Source organism: Lathyrus oleraceus, chromosome 6 (genome assembly GCF_024323335.1).
Source record: "Lathyrus oleraceus cultivar Zhongwan6 chromosome 6, CAAS_Psat_ZW6_1.0, whole genome shotgun sequence".
Lineage (NCBI taxonomy): Eukaryota > Viridiplantae > Streptophyta > Magnoliopsida > Fabales > Fabaceae > Lathyrus > Lathyrus oleraceus.
Window position 1 is genome coordinate 106,832,831 of NC_066584.1, and position 17,155 is coordinate 106,849,985.

Consider the following 17,155-nt stretch of genomic DNA (forward strand, 5'->3'; position numbering starts at 1 on the left):
CCGAAATGCAATGCAATTTGGGTGATCATACCTCCCACGGAAATGCCTCCGGAGTTCACTCGGCCGACTCTCCCCAGGTAGTCTGCTGCAAAGGCAGCTACATTGATGGTCTTGGTTTGAGCCATCGAGTACATGAAGAATAGCTCTCTCTGAGTAGCTACTCCAGTGTTGTCGCCTCTACCGAACAATGTGTAGGCTAAACCTTTTTGGGCGTACCTGAAAGAGGGATTCTGGATGCCTGAGGCTTTTGCACCTTTGGAGGAGTAATCCGTCCTCCCAATTATGGAGATCCAGAAATCCTTAGGAGAAAACCCGTCTGGGACAGCTGCGGGTCCGTTCAGCGGGAGTCAGAGTATTGCAGCTAACTCCTCAACAGACAACTCATGATAATTGTTAAACAACCATAAATGTAAGGTGCCAAAATAATACCTGGTTGTGTTAACCCACCGCTTTTCCAGCTGGAACTCCAAAGTACCGAGGAACTCGAGAGTAATGCGCTCGTAGGTCGGCGCCTCCAAACTCATAAACTCGAGCATGCCCAAGACATGGAACATTCGGTCTACCTCAATTTTCATCCCTAGAGCGGTCAGAGTATTCTCACACATATACCTGGTCGGCGTGAGCTTGCGCTTCCGGTGAATTTGGTAACGTCGCTCTTGCTTCGGGTTGTCAAACACAATATTATGGGGATTAGGATTCCGGCTCGGGCGCTTCCGGGACTTCGCCATCTCTGCGAGTTGTTGCTTTCCGGTAAGGATTCTTCTCGGGGGCATTTTGGACCTGTAAAATAGCAATATTCTGAACTTTTGAGTTAGAAAAACCTAAAACCGTTGTTGCGACCGGGACAGCAAGGTGAGAAATATTTGTGAAGGGTGTTTGAGCTATAGGTGAGTGGAACTTGGTTGCATGTGGGGTTTTGTGTGGTGAGGTGAGTGAGTTTTAATGGAGTTTGTGAGAGAGTGAGAGAAGAAGATAAAAAGTATGAGAGAGAGTGATGATAAGTTGTGTAAAAATCTGATAATGATGACTGATAAGGGAAAAAAAGTGTGGTTAAGAGTGGTTTAAGTGGGTGGGCCCCACGAAAATTAAAAATTTTCAAAAAAAATTCAAAAAATCCGCACGCCTGACACGGTCTTGTCAGCTGACACGGGTGGCCGTGTCAGGCTACTGTTTTACCATTTTCCACAACTTCTTTTACAGTGTTCCTGACACGGGCCGTGTCAGGCCACTGTTTTACCAAACCTCAACCAATTTTCCTTCAGTGCTCCTGACAAGGGTGGCCGTGTCAGGCCACTGTTTTCCAACACCTTCATGCATTTTCCTCCTCTGACACGGCCCGTGTCAGCTGACAGGGTTGCCGTGTCAGACTGTCCTTTTGGCCGTTTTTGGGTTTTCTTGTCAGGTCAACCGCTGGTTCCTCTGGCTCCTCCTGGTAGAACTCCTACATACACACACAAATGCTTAGAAATAAAAAGCATGGGTTGCCTCCCATGAAGCGCTTCGTTTAACGTCGCATGGCTCGACGGTTCATTCCCCTTATTATGGGGGGTATTTCAGGTTCAAAACGTTGTTGCACTTCTTGTCTACAACTAGGACGTTGTCTCTTTTCTCAGTGGGGACTCCTTTGTGCCACAATTCCTTTTTAACCTTCCTCTTGGTGTTGGGAATCTTTCCATTTAGGGTGGCTACTGGAAGTGGTGAGATTTTAATAGCATTCAATGTCTTGATCAAGCCTACTTGATACTGAGATTCTGTATCTTCCTCCAGCTCCTGGTCTTCAATAGCATTCAATGTTATTTCCTTGTCGTGAACTTTCAAGGTTAACGTGCATTGATCCATGTCGAGCTTGCATCGACTTGTCTTCATGAAAGGTCGGCCCATAATGATGGGTGCCTCATTATCTTCAGGTATGTCTAGGATTATAAAATCAACTGGAAAATTCAAGTCCGCTATTGTTACCAACACATCTTCAGTTATACCATATGCATCTTTTCTTGAGTGATCTGCAAACTTCAGATTGGTCTTTATATCACTGATATTTTTAATACCCATCCTGTGATAGATCGATAATGGCATCAGATTCACACTAGCTCCAGAATCTATTAGTACCTTTTTGAAGGTTCTTTCTTTGATTGTGCATGGTACTGTGACAGTTCCTGGATCCTTTTGTTTGTTAGGAATGTTCTGCTCCAGTGAGTTTGCATTATATTGTTCCTTCCCGGATACCTGTTCTTCAGTGGTTGGTTTCTTTTCAGCCATTACCTCTTCCATGAATTTCTTGTACATGGGCATCCTTTCAAGTGCTTCAAACAAGGCCATATGACTCTCAACCCTTTTAAACATTGTCATGAATTTCTCCAAGTCTGACTCACTAGGTTCCTTCTTTGTCATTCTCTGAGGGTAAGGCAACTTAATCACCGGTTTAGTTCCTTTTGTAGTTTCTTCTTTAGTCGGCTCGCTCGATGATATAATTTTTTTAGCAGTCTTTTTCTCTGTCATCGTGACAATATTAACATTCTCCTGACCTCTCGGATTTTGAACTATTTCACTTGGTAGGGAACCTGGTGTTCGAGAACTTGCCAGTTGCTGTGCTATCTGCCCCAGCTGAACTTCAAGATTCTTTAGGGAGGCGGTGGTGTTTTTCTGATTGTTTCTAGTCTCTTCTTCAAATTGCCTATTTTGAGCTGCCAGGTTTTCAATGGCAATTTCCCAGTCTGCCTTTTTAGGTGCCTGTTGTTGTTAATGTTGCTGATACTGAGTCTGATATTACCCTATACCCTATTGCGGAACATTCCCTCTCTGATCTTTCAAGGAGAAATTTGGATGATTCTTCCAACCTGGGTTGTAAGTGTTAGAGTAGGGATTATTCTGCTTCAAGAATTTGATCTCTTCAATTTGTTGCGGAGTTGTCGCATCTCGAAAAATACGATTCCTCGCGATGGTCGCGGAAAAAATTAGTGTTCGAACAGAGTCGCCACCGAACTTTATTTATCCCAATGAAGGGATAGGAAAATATCGATAAAACCTTAAGGAAATGGAATAATGGTCGTCGCAACCATATTCGGGTTCGAGAGTGGATTACGTAAGGGGAAGGTATTAGCACCCCTTACGTCTGTTGTACTCAACGGGAACCTTTTAGTTCTAATGTATGTTTCGTGTGTTAATTTATGCTTGTTTGTTATCTTTGGGTTATATGATATTGAAAAATAGAAATGGATGAGAACCTCAGAAAGGGAAAGGGGAGGTTTTTTTATTAGTGTGCTCGCGAAGATACAACAATCTCCTGCCTACGTATCCTTAAATAAGGAAATCAGAGCATTCGTAGTTCGGGGAACTACGGTTGGTTGGTGTCTTTTAGTGAACAACTATTTAGATCGCGTTCTAAAGGCTAAACGTTGGCTTGTCTACTCTCGGCGGAGGCTTAAGCGTTGGTTTGTTATGCGCATTAGAAAGGATTAACAATGTTCTTTCTGAAAAGAGTTTTGGTCACACGGAGGTGACAAGTTAGATTAATATGTTGGATGTTTTGACTGGTTTCGTTGTTTTTGGTTGGATGGCGATTACTCGGATAGTAGAGTAAGACAACTCATATCCTAACAGTCGGGAAAGGGAACCGAAGACTCTAGACCACTTTCTTTTTCATCCTTAATTATGAAAATAAGGTTGCATATGATTGACGTATTTTAGAATAAACGACAAGTACTCGAATGGCTGAGTAAGACAACTCATATCCAAGCATTTGAGAAGAGGAATTGAAGACTCAAGACCATCTCCCTTTTCGTATAGTTTGTTAAGAAAATGATTTGATTAAGTTGTATGTTTGTGGAAAAATGACAATTGTTCGACTGACCGAGTAAGAGAACTCGTATTCAACCAATTGAGGAGAGAAATTGAAAACTCAAAGTCAACTCCGTTTTCATTTAGCTTACTGTGAAAATAATTTGATTTTATCGGGGTTTGGAGGCTTGTAGAGGAACAACAATTATTTGACTAACCAAGTAAGAGAACTTGTATTCAAATAGTCGAGGAGAAAAATTGAAGACTCAAAGTCATCTCCCTTTTCATTTCTTATTATGAAAGGATTTGATTTATTTGTGCTTAAGTGGATAGAAATGACGACTATTTGACTAACCGAGTAAGAGAACTCGTATTCAACTAATCAAGGGGAGGAGTTGAAAACTCAAAACCATCCACCTTTTCATTTCCAAATGAAATGTTGTTTACATGTGATTAAGTATTTTAATTTAACTTTTATAAAGAATATTCGATGTCGGATCGAGGTTTTAAAATTTTCATTTTGGTGGATGAATTGGATTTATTTAGTGAATCAATCATCTACTCGATTAAAATTGAATATGTCTCATTGTAAGAAAGCCCAAGAGTAAGCTATGTGAGGTTGATGGCGATGCTAAGAGTGATCGACTTACAAGGGTACGGAAAATGGACTTGATGGAATCGAGAATTGTGTCATTGGTTTTGAATTGACGATGAAATGGAATGAAATTGAATTTCTTATGATGTAATTGAATTTCTTATTATGAAAAGAGGATGATAGTGGAATGAATCGGTCCAAAGATTAATTGATTAAAATTCAATTAAGTCATCTAATTAAGGTAATTAAAATCAATTATCAAAGTTATTTGATTAAGAGTAAACGTAATCAACTAATTAAGTTAATTAAAATTAATTAACAAAATTATCTTAATTTAATCAAAACTTTAATTAATTAATTTTAAAAGGATACAAGTGATAATATAAAATATAATTGAATTGAAACAGTGTGCTCAAACCGGTTTATACATAACGACAATAGAGTCGAAATATCGTATGTAGAGAATGAAACGCGGTGAAGTGTTCTATTAATTTATTGAAATTTGGCGATATACCGACATGAAATTGCCGGATCCGTGAATTAAAATTCTGATTTAATATAATGAAATAAAATGGCAACAATCCAATGTGTACAACACACCATAGTTGAAAGTAATGGAAAAAAATGGAAACAACATGCTACCGTAAATTCAAATCATATTGGCCCAAGGTCATAACATGTACACAACCAAGTTTGGAGGAGTCATAATACCTATAAAAATAATAATAAAACGGCAATGCATACATATAGTAGTAGGTTACCTCATTCAACTAATAATTCTAAATAATAAAGAAAACAAATGGATTTTATTAAAGAATATGATAACACATATGAATATCTTGACTTTTCAAACTTGCAAAAATCATAATTGGTAGCAAACAAAAGCATGACGGGTATCTACATCCTAAAGAAATAAATAATGCATGGTTTCAATGCCTTGAGTTCATTTCCAGCATGCAAACATAACAACATCTATCCAACTATTTACACTGTCGAAAATTCACAACAGTACTCAGATACAAACACCCTGATAAATTGCAAAAATGGAAGATGCACATTTAAATCACAGCCATGAAATTTCAAAAAAAAAACAATAAGCACCAGCGACATCGACTAAAGCCAAGAAAAAGGCAGCATCCTAGTCGAGTGTTCACGGCTCTAATTCGATTTCAACATGCCCCAAAAATGATCTTCACCAAACAAAACTCAGTTAATCAAACCACTATAAGTAAAAAAAGAAACGGCAAAAGGACATATCCCAAAATCAAACTCATGGTGTATGAATAAAAACAAAGCAATTTTAGAGGATATTTACCGCACGAGACCGTCGGCATGAATTCGACATATGACACCGTAATGAATCATAAATCCATTTTAGAACCGAACGTTTGCTGGTAATACACACAAATCTTGAACGCAGGCTTGACGAACTCGCTTGCTGAACCAAGTTGGTAAAACTGGCTACGGTACCGTATCGCACCCGTTAAGTCTCACACCATACCCAAATGCCCAGTTAAGAAACAAAATAGCAGTACCTATCGGCGGTTGTGTGATGGTTGAAAGAGGTCGGCGTTAGGTGTCGCCGGTCGGAGTTGGTGAACGGCGGCAAGAGAGTTGTTGGGTTCTTCCGCAGCGGTGCGAGTGGAGAGGTGAGGTTTTCGGGCGAGTTTCACGGTGCTGTGGTGCGAAGTTAATGGTGGTTGGATGATGCCGGCAGTGGTGTGAAGGTGGAAGTTGGAGGGTTTGTTCGCGAGGAAGATGAGAAGAAGCTTTTTTTTTCTCTTTTTTTGTTTCTGTTTTGAGTGTCTTTTTGGTTTTGTGAGTGGAGAGAGGAGATAATCCTATGAGGCAGGTGAATAGTGTGTGTCTTCATTTTGAGTGAGTGAGAGAGATTATATGAGGTGAGGGAGACGTGAAAATAGAGAAAGAGTGTGTGAGAGGAGAAAGGCCCATGTGGCAGGTGGCGTGTAGGTAAGTAGGGAGAGATAGATGCAAGCTGGCATTTTTATATTACCGTTGGAGATGCACCAACTGTCAAAAAATAGGAATTCAATGTTGAACCCATTTATTTATTTTTTGCAAACAATTATTATTTATTTAAGGAAATATACTTATAAAATTTCTAATCAATATTTGATTTAAAAAAAATTCTAATTACTTTAATTAAATAACTAAACCAAAAATAAAAAATAGCGACCGATTATAAAAAGGGACCGGATATAAATTTGCTCGAAAAATTAAATCGGGCACACTAAAATGATCAGCATAAAATATACTTATTTTAAAAATACATCGTTTCTTCAAATTCTAAAATAAGTTTGCACCGGTTAACAGGCTCAGGCGGGTCAAAACGCAACTGAAACAGCTTCTGAAAATTACAACGAGCACACCAGGTTAAACTACATGAACGGTAGATTAATAATAATGGTGTCTGTAATTCTAATTCTGAAACTTTTTACCCGCTGATTTTACATGTTCTTGAGAAATGATTTAATCAGTTTGTCTGTATTTTCAATAAATTTATTCTGACTGATATTTTAGTTATTATTCATGATGGAATGCATTTCATGCTGTGCATATGATGCAAATTAAAAATGAAATCAATTTTACAAAAATTTAAATATGCCCTGACAAAATTGGGGTATGACAACTGCCCATATTTCATTATCTTGAACTAGAAGGTAAGAATGACAATAGTCTCCGTACATTCGTAGTGGAAGGTAATTAAATATGAAAAGACCCAAATTTTGTCCTGGGAAATGCAAGAAAGAAAATATAGGAAGAAATTGCAGTGAGAAATAGTGAGAGACGTTATCCTAAAGTAAAATGGAACAACCAAGACTTTTTGGAAGTCGTCAGAACAGTATCTTGGATGTTATAGTCGAGATATGTTAGTAATGGAATGACATCCCTAGCTAAATCTCAAGATTTTTCAGGATGCTAGAGTAGTATAAAGAAAATCTGGCATGAGACTCTTCATATTGATGAAGCATCATCTGAACAGTAAAAGTGAGATTCTCTATATCGAGTCGAAGCAGCATCTTATATGATATAATTAGGATGTTCCAGCAAGGGAAATATACCTTAATTGAATCTCAGACTCTCTGAGAATATTAAAGCAGTATCTCTATAAAAATATGAAATGAGACTCTTCATATTGATGAAGCAGTATCTCAAACAGTAAAAATGAGATTCTCTATATCGAGTCGAAGCAGCATCTTATATGATAGAATTAAGATATTCCAACAAGGGAAAGATACCTTAATTGAATCTAAGACTCTCCGAAGATACTTAGAGCAGTCCTCTAAAAAATCTCAAATGAGACTCTTCATATTGATGAAGCAGTATCTCAAACAGTAAAAATGAGATTCTCTGTATCAAGTCAAAGCAAGATCTTATATGATAGAATTAACATATTCCGAACAAGGGGAATAATACCTTAATTGAATCTACGACTCTCCGAGGATACTTAGAGAAGTATCTCTAAAAGAATCTGAAATGAGACTCTTCATATTGATGAAGCAGTATCTCAAACAGTAAAAATGAGATTCTCTGTATCGAGTCGAAGCAGTATCTTATATGATAGAATTAAGATATTCTAACAAGGGAAAGATACCTTAACTGAATCTAAGACTCTCCGAGGATACTTAGAGCAGTACCTCTAAAAAATTTGAAATGAGACTCTTCCTATTGATGAAACAGTATCTCAAACAGTAAAAATGAGATTCTCTATATCGAGTCGAAGCAGCATCTTATATGATAGAATTAAGATATTCCAATTAGGGAAAGATACCTTAATTGAATCTAAGACTCTCTGAGGATACTTAGAGCAGCACCTCTAAAAAATCTGATATGAGACTCTTCATATTGATGAAGCAGTATCTCAAACAGTAAAAATGAGATTCTCTGTATCAAGTCGAAGCAGCATCTTATATGATAGAATTAAGATATTCCAAACAAAGGGAATGATACCTTAATTGAATCTAAGACTCTCCGAGGATATTTAGAGTAATATCTCTAAAAGAATCTGAAATGAGACTCTTCATATTGATGAAGTAGTATCTCAAACAGTAAAAATGAGATTCTCTGTATCGAGTTGAAGCAGCATCTTATATGATAGAATTAAGATATTCCAACAAGGGAAAGATTCCTTAATTGAATCTAAGACTCTCCGAGGATACTTAGAGAAGTACCTCTAAAAAATCTGAAATGAGACTCTTCATATTGATGAAGCAGTATCTCAAACATTAAAAATGAGATTCTCTGTATCAAGTTGAAGCAGCATCTTATATGATAGAATTAAGATATTCCGAACAAGGGGAATGATACTTTAATTGAATCTAAGACTCTCTGAGGATATTAGAGTAGTATCTCTAAAAAATCTGAAATGAGACTCTTCATATTGATGAAGCAGCATCTCAAACAGTAAAAGTGAGATTCTCTGTATCGGGTCGAAGCAGCATCTTATATGATAGAATTAAGATGTTCCAGCAAGGGAAAAATACCTTAATTGGATCTAAGACTCCCCGAGGATATTAGAGCAGTATCTCTAAAAAAATCTGAAATGAGACTCTTCATTTTGATGAAGCAGCATCTCAAACAATAAAAGGGAGATTCTCTGTATCAGGTCGAAGCAGCATCTTATATGATAGAATTAAGATGTTCCAGCAAGGGAAAAATACCTTAATTGGATCTAAGACTCTCCAAGGATATTAGAGTATTATCTCTAAAAAATCTGAAATGAGACTCTTCATATTGATGAAGCAGCATCTCAAACAGTAAAAGTGAGATTCTTTGTATCGGGTCGAAGCAACATCTTATATGATAGAATTAAGATGTTCCAGCAAGGGAAAAATACCTTAATTGGATCTAAGACTCTCCGAGGATATTAGAGCAGTATCTCTAAAAAAAATCTGAAATGAAACTCTTCATTTTGATGAAGCAGCATCTCAAATAGAGATATGAGATTCTTCAGATAAATGAAGCAGTATCTCGAATATTCGTCTGTTAGGGGAATTTTAAGAAAAGACTCCTTTTGAGGGAGACATACTGGAAATGCTCTGCAGGGGCAAAAGCTCATAAGAGACTTTTTAGGGTAACCTCTGCTTGGGGAACAATGATAGCAAAGAAAATGCTGGGAATATCATTATTAATCCTAAAGCTTGAAAAATGATTTGCTGAGAAATAATCCCACGAGCATATGTAGGGTAATAACTTCATTTGGAAATGAGGAGTGTCCAAGATACGCATGAATGACCTTGGATCCTGGTATTTTGTTATGTTTGATTTTTGTACGATGTTCCACTTTGGGTGGAAATACCATGCATGGGGTGATGCATGAGATGCACGCAATATGCAATTGTTGGGGATATTTGGCTGTGCATGTGGGAATGCGAATGACTTTTATTTTGTGAAAATTCCCATTTTATGCGGGTGTTATGCATGAGTATACTGATGATTGATATCACTGTTTTTTTTTCGAATTTTCTGTTTGGTAGGAAAACCATGTATGGATGATTCGTGTGATGCATGTGGGAATGCAACTAGGTAATTGGATGTTTTTGTAGGGTTTAATTCTTGATTGCCAATGAGGTTGGACTTTAAATGGGAACTGCCAGATAAGAACTGGTGAAAGAGATTGAACTGCCAGATGAGGACAACACTTAAAGGATATGTTACCAGACGCGAACTTGTGAAAATAATTGAAATGTCAGAAGGGACTGAATTTGTTTTTGTTTATTAGACAGGAACTGATTTTTAAAGTAGGCTACCAGACGAGAATTGGTGAAAATAATTGACTACCGGACGAGAACTGGTATTAAAATAGGTGACCTACCAGACGAGACCTGGTATTAAGAGATAATTTACCAGACGAGGACTGGTATTAAGAGATAATTTACTAGACGAGAACTGGTATTTGGCAAATGATTTGTCGTACAAGAACTGATTTTTGATATAGTTTTCCAGACGGGAACTGGACTTTGGAATAAGTTGCCAGACGAGAACTGGATTTTGAAATAAATTGCCAGACGAGAACTGGACTTTGAAATAAATTGCCAAACGGGAACTGGGCTTTTGAAATAAGTTGCCAGATGGGAACTGGTTTTTTTTAGAAAGGTTTTCCAGACGGGAACTGGGCTTTTGAAATAAGTTGCCAGACGGGAACTGGGCTTTGAAATGAATTGCCAGACGAGAACTGGTTTTTAAAGTAAGTTGCCAGACGGGAACTGGGCTTTTGAAATAAGTTGCCAGACGGGAACTGGACTTTGAAATAAATTGCCAGACGAGAACTGGACTTTAAAATGGCCAAGCGATGTTGAGCTTTGGTGTCAGATTTTGTGTTTCAAGGCCTTTTGATGTCAGGTTCATGTTATGGGGTTAGACCCGATGAATTTTATGATAAGCATGGTTTTATGTTAGAGTAAAGCGACATGACTAATACATGAGGATGCTTTATGCAATGATTTGCAGGTTTTTCAAAATGCCCCTGCGTGGGTATTGGAAGAGAAGGTTCCTTGCAGAAAGGCTTATGTCTACCAAAAGGTTATTGGATGAGGGTGATAGCATGATTCCCCGACACTCATCTTGAACTCTGCATTTGCTGACTTGTGAAAAAGATTTTGCTTGAACTGCTTGAATACATGGAGAGGACTCGCTCCTGTATGGCTCATCTTGCCCCAATGTGATGAGTCTATGAAAAATGTTTACCTCAAAAGGATTTTGAGAGCAATTATACCATAATTTAGAGATGGATTGCCCCAGAATTTTGATCCATGAAAGGATTTATCCTTGGTTAACCGACTCTTGGAGTGGTTGACTTTCTGTGCTCTTGAGGTAGCTTGCCTTGGTATGAGCGTTGAAGCGACTTAACTCACCCTAACTGAACATTGAAGGGGTCTGCCCCTGACCACCAGAACCTCTAGGTGATTTGCCCCTAGTTAATAGAATTCTGAGATGATTTACTCTGGATCAAATAATTCTTGAAATGATTTGCACATTTATTAACAGATGTTGGAGACTGTTTAAGACTGACCAATTCTTGGAGTAATTTTCCTATGATCAACTTGATGTTTTGGGTGGGAGGCACCTGATTCGTGGGTTATGAGGTAGTCTTGACTCTGGTGAATGGTCAAGTTCCACTGGTTGCTCTTTGTTGAGATTTCCCTGACGTCAAGTACTGACTTGCAGTTAAAATTGTTTCTTCATAAATGGTAATTTTAATGCGATATTCATGCCAGTTTTGAAAAAGAATCATTTATTGGAATGATGTGATAGTGTGTGACGAGTGGACCATGAGTCCAAATGTAATGCTGATTTAGCAGTTTAAAGTGTGAAAGATACGGTGAGAATAATGACATTGATGTTGAATATTAACGAATCTTTAGGAGTCAGTTTACGCAACCTTGTTGTAGTATGCTTTCGGAATAAACCCTACTTCAATTAGGTCTTTTAGGGGTTATAACATGGCTTGATTCATGGTTTTTGAAACAAAGGATGTAAGGCTCAAATTTTGTTTTAACCCACCCATTCTTCACGATGATCTCCAATCCTATGCTCAGTTAATTCGCCATACACATTCAACTTTTAAGAGAGTTTGCAGGTTAAGATCTCTTGAAATGACAGACACTTTATTTTGCTCTTCATGGATATTGGTGACCATTTGATTCTTGATATGGTGGTCACTAAATCTTGTTTTTATTTTGTTGAGGGTTTTCGTGACCTCCTTTGATTTTTGTTTTGGTCCCTAACTTTTGCATGGACTGCTTTTGGAAGCTTTTAGTCTATTGGGATTGCCCCGGTTTTTTCCTAAGTCTCCTTTTGGGGTATCGACTTAGCGGGCTTTTTTTCATTCTTTTTTTGAAAATTTGTGACTGCCAAGTCAATAGTCATTCGGAGAACAACCAACATAACTTTTGGATTTTGCAAGGTTCCTTCGACACTTCAGAATGTGTGCGAAGAATATCATGTGGTTGATCCTCAGACAGGATATTTCGTCTTGTAATCCGAATGTGTAGTTAGATTAACTGAACACTACCCTGGCCCAGGTTTAATATAAGGTTTTTTATATCCGAAAAAAACTCCTACTTTTAGGCTCAAAGTGGTTGACTAGGTATTAACTCCTTATCTCTCCAGTGTTTGTGGATTTGAAACAATGTATGTACATCATCAGTAGGATTTTATCCGAAAGCATACAGTCAGCAATTATGGGTATTTTGTTTTCGTCATCCTCCCTCAAATCTTTGCTAAAACAAAAGTTATGATAAAGAAAAGTGAATGGGAGAAACACTGATGTACTTTTTTGTTTTTGATATAAGAGAAGAAGAAAAATGAGCGAATGCGAGATAATTAATTCAAAACATGCATCATTACTTCATCAATATTACCATTAAAAACAACAATGTTTAAACAAAAACAGCTTTTAACAACAAAGAAACTACAAATGCAAAAATAGAAACAAATCAGTCCAACGATTGCCAGTGTTGAGGATGTCTTGTTGTCTGAACAGTAGAGTACAGTAGAGTTATCAACTGGGGTTTACACAAGCTAAGGTTGGGTAAGACCATTTACTGTAGCTAGCTTAATATTCTCAACAACTGCAGTCTGCTGAATGTTGTCTTCCTTCTTTGCTAAAACCATCATAGCTTCCATAAGTTGGTCTAGCTGGTTTTTCATCGAGTCAACATCTCCTCTTAATGCAATGTGACTTTGCTCCAATGGATCCATAATCTTTCAAGAGCTACTTCAAGTCTGATATGAGTATCGGGAAATCAACTGCAGGTTATGGACGAAGGAAGGATGAGTTTTTTGTATTTATTTTTTTGGTAAAACATGATATGAAATGTATGATGATGAATGCAAATGCAATGATATGTGTATGAGTGTAGTGACATGTTTAGGATCACAAGTTCAAGGTGTTCTCAGATGGATCAGAATAATGGGTGAATGACGGGTATCTCTGAATAATGGAACCCCATGGGTAGGCTCTACAGTTGGTAGGTTCCTAGAGTCACAGATATTTCTTGAGAACGTCACTGCCGTGACGAAGACTCGTCGGACAATAATATCCTTAAGAAGATCTCATCTAGGTGAGGTCTTTGTATTATCCAAACACGGAAAACTCCATGAGGATTCTACTACACGACTCTCGAGTCTAAGGTTCTAAAAAGGTTCTCAGAGTCATAGATCGAGGTTGGAAATATTACTGTAAGATAGTAATACGTCCAAGGGATCTCATCTGATTGGGGCTTTCGTATTAACCCAACGAGTCTGAAACTTTGTAGGTTAATACTACATAACCGCCGGATATAATGGGTTAAAAGGTCCCTAGAGTCATTGATCCAACTTGAGAATACTATCATCGTGACCAAAACTCATCGGACAATAATATCTCAAGAGAATCTCCTCTAGGCGGGGTTTTCGTTTCTTCCCAACAAGGAAGACTCCTTGTGGGTGCCCACTACGCAACCACTAACTTAAACTTATGGTTTTTCCCAGACTCGGGTGGAGAGCCTATCTCACAAAGTATCACCAACCAGAGAACCCCAAATAAGACATAGTCAATAAGTCACAATATAATAATTATGACAGAATAATAATAGCAGAACAAAAATAACAATCAAACAAACAAGATTAACACATAATACAGAAACTGAACTAAATTAGGCTTTACTCTCTTTTGCTCGGAGCTAGTCCCCAGCAGAGTCGCCATCTGTCACATCTCGAAAAATACGATTCCTCGCGATGGTCGCGGAAAAAATTAGTGTTCGAACAGAGTCGCCACCGAACTTTATTTATCCCAATGAAGGGATAGGAAAATATCGATAAAACCTTAAGGAAATGGAATAATGGTCGTCGCAACCATATTCGGGTTCGGGAGTGGATTACGTAAGGGGAAGGTATTAGCACCCCCTTACGTCCGTTGTACTCAACGGGAACCTTTTAGTTCTAATGTACGTTTCGTGTGTTAATTTATGCTTGTTTGTTATCTTTGGGTTATAAGATATTGAAAAATAGAAATGGATGAGAACCTCAGAAAGGGAAAGGGGAGGTTTTTTTATTAGTGTGCTCGCGAAGATACAACAATCTCCTGCCTACGTATCCTTAAATAAGGAAATCAGAGCATTCGTAGTTCGGGGAACTACGGTTGGTTGGTGTCTTTTAGTGAACAACTATTTAGATCGCGTTCTAAAGGCTAAACGTTGGCTTGTCTACTCTCGGCGGAGGCTTAAGCGTTGGTTTGTTATGCGCATTAGAAAGGATTAACAATGTTCTTTCTGAAAAGAGTTTTGGTCACACGGGGGTGACAAGTTAGATTAATATGTTGGATGTTTTGACTGGTTTCGATGTTTTTGGTTGGATGACGATTACTCGGATAGTAGAGTAAGACAACTCATATCCTAACAGTCGGGAAAGGGAATAGAAGACCCTAAACCACTTTCTTTTTCATCCTTAATTATGAAAATAAGGTTGCATATGGTTGACGTATTTTAGAATAAACGACAAGTACTCAAATGGCTGAGTAAGACAACTCATATCCAAGCATTTGAGAAGAGGAATTGAAGACTTAAGACCATCTCCCTTTTCGTATAGTTTGTTAAGAAAATGATTTGATTAAGTTGTATGTTTGTGGAAAAATGACAATTGTTCAACTGACCGAGTAAGAGAACTCGTATTCAACCAATTGAGGAGAGAAATTGAAAACTCAAAGTCAACTCTGTTTTCATTTAGCTTACTGTGAAAATAATTTGATTTTATCAGGGTTTGGAGGCTTGTAGAGGAACGACAATTATTTGACTAACCAAGTAAGAGAACTTGTATTCAAATAGTCGAGGAGAAAAATTGAAGACTCAAAGTCATCTCCCTTTTCATTTCTTTTTATGAAAGGATTTGATTTATTTGTGCTTAAGTGGATAGAAATGACGACTATTTGACTAACCGAGTAAGAGAACTCGTATTCAACTAATCGAGGGGAGGAGTTGAAAACTCAAAAGCAACCCCCTTTTCATTTCCAAATGAAATGTTGTTTACATGTGATTAAGTATTTTAATTTAACTTTTATAAAGAATATTCGATGTCGGATCGAGGTTTCAAAATTTGCATTTTGGTGGATGAATTGGATTTATTTAGTGAATCAATCATCTACTCGATTAAAATTGAATATGCCTCATTGTAAGAAAGCCCAAGAGTAAGCTATGTGAGGTTGATGGCGATGCTAAGAGCGATCGACTTACAAGGGTACGGAAAATGGACTTGATGGAATCGAGAGTTATGTGATTGGTTTTGAATTGACGATGAAATGGAATGAAATTGAATTTCTTATTATGTAATTGAATTTCTTATTATGAAAAGAGGATGATAGTGGAATGAATCGGTCCAAAGATTAATTAATTAAAATTCAATTAAGTCATCTAATTAAGGTAATTAAAATCAATTATCAAAATTATTTGATTAAGAGTAAAGGTAATCAACTAATTAAGTTAATTAAAATTAATTAACAAAATTATCTTAATTTAATCAAAACTTTAATTAATTAATTTTAAAAGGATACAAGTGATAATATAAAATATAATTGAATTGAAACGGTGTGCTCAAACCGGTTTATAAATAACGACAATAGAGTCGAAATATCGTATGTAGAGAATGAAACACGGTGAAGTGTTCTATTAATTTATTTACACTGTCGAAAATTCACAACAGTACTCAGATACAAACACCCTGATAAATTGCAAAAATGGAAGATGCACATTTAAATCACAACCATGAAATTTAAAAAAAAAACAATAAGCACCAGCGACATCGACTAAAGCCAAGAAAATGGCAGCATCCTAGTCGAGTGTTCACGACTCTAATTCGATTTCAACATGCCCCAAAAATGGTCTTCACCAAACAAAACTCAGTTAATCAAACCACTATAAGTAAAAAAAGAAACGGCAAAAGGACATATCCCAAAATCAAACTCATGGTGTATGAATAAAAGCAAAGCAATTTTAAGAGGATATTTACCGCACGAGACCGTCGGCATGAATTCGACATATGACACCGTAATGAATCATAAATCCATTTTAGAACCGAAACGTTTGCTGGTAATACACACAAATCTTGAACGCAGGCTTGACGAACTCGCTTGATGAACCAAGTTGGTAAAACTGGCTACGGTACCGTATCGCATTCGTTAAGTCTCACACCATACCCAAATGCCCAGTTAAGAAACAAAATAACAATACCTATCGACGGTTGTGTGATGGTTGAAAGAGGTCGACGTTAGGTGTCGCCGTCGGAGTTGGTGAACGGCGGCAAGAGAGTTGTTGGGTTCTTCCGCAGCGGTGCGAGTGGAGAGGTGAGGTTTTCGGGCGAGTTTCATGGTGCTGTGGTGCGAAGTTAATGGTGGTTGGATGATGCCGGCGGTGGTGTGAAGGTGGAAGTTGGAGGGTTTGTTCGCGAGGAAGATGAGAAGAAGCTTTTTTTCTTTCTCTTTTTTTGTTTCTGTTTTGAGTGTCTTTTTGGTTGTGAGTGGAGAGAGAAGAGATGATCCTATGAGGTAGGTGAATAGTGTGTGTCTTCATTTTGAGTGAGTGAGAGAGATTATATGAGGCGAGGGAGACGTGAAAACAGAGAAAGAGTGTGTTAGAGGAGAAAGGCCCATGTGGTAGGTGGCGTGTAGGTAAGTAGGGAGAGATAGATGCAATCTGGCATTTTTATATTACCGTTGGAGATGCCCAGCTGTCAAAAAATAGGAATTCAGTGTTGAACTCATTTATTTATTTTTTGCGAACAATTATTATT

General features: G+C 37.6%; 1 protein-coding gene across 2 annotated transcripts; it reads right to left on the reverse strand.

Annotated features, from left to right (window-relative positions):
* Positions 1 to 317: 317 nt before the first annotated feature.
* LOC127096084 (uncharacterized) lies at positions 318 to 16,445 on the reverse strand. 2 transcript variants are annotated; one of them, XM_051034705.1, is made up of 2 exons: positions 16,376 to 16,445; positions 318 to 5,562 (listed from the first exon to the last, which is right to left on the reverse strand). In XM_051034705.1, the coding sequence occupies exon 2, from the start codon at positions 2,497 to 2,499 to the stop codon at positions 1,540 to 1,542; it is 960 nt and encodes a 319-aa protein (XP_050890662.1). In that variant the 5' UTR covers positions 2,500 to 5,562; positions 16,376 to 16,445; the 3' UTR covers positions 318 to 1,539. The 2 variants fall into 2 exon arrangements, with proteins under 2 accessions (XP_050890662.1, XP_050890661.1); XM_051034704.1 differs by lacking the exon at positions 16,376 to 16,445 and adding an exon at positions 5,688 to 6,364.
* Positions 16,446 to 17,155: the final 710 nt, after the last annotated feature.

What these genes read in the sequence shown, in the direction of transcription:
- LOC127096084 (XM_051034705.1), bottom strand. Translation starts at nt 2,499, where the DNA reads ATGACAGAGAAAAAGACTGCTAAAAAAATTATATCATCGAGCGAGCCG.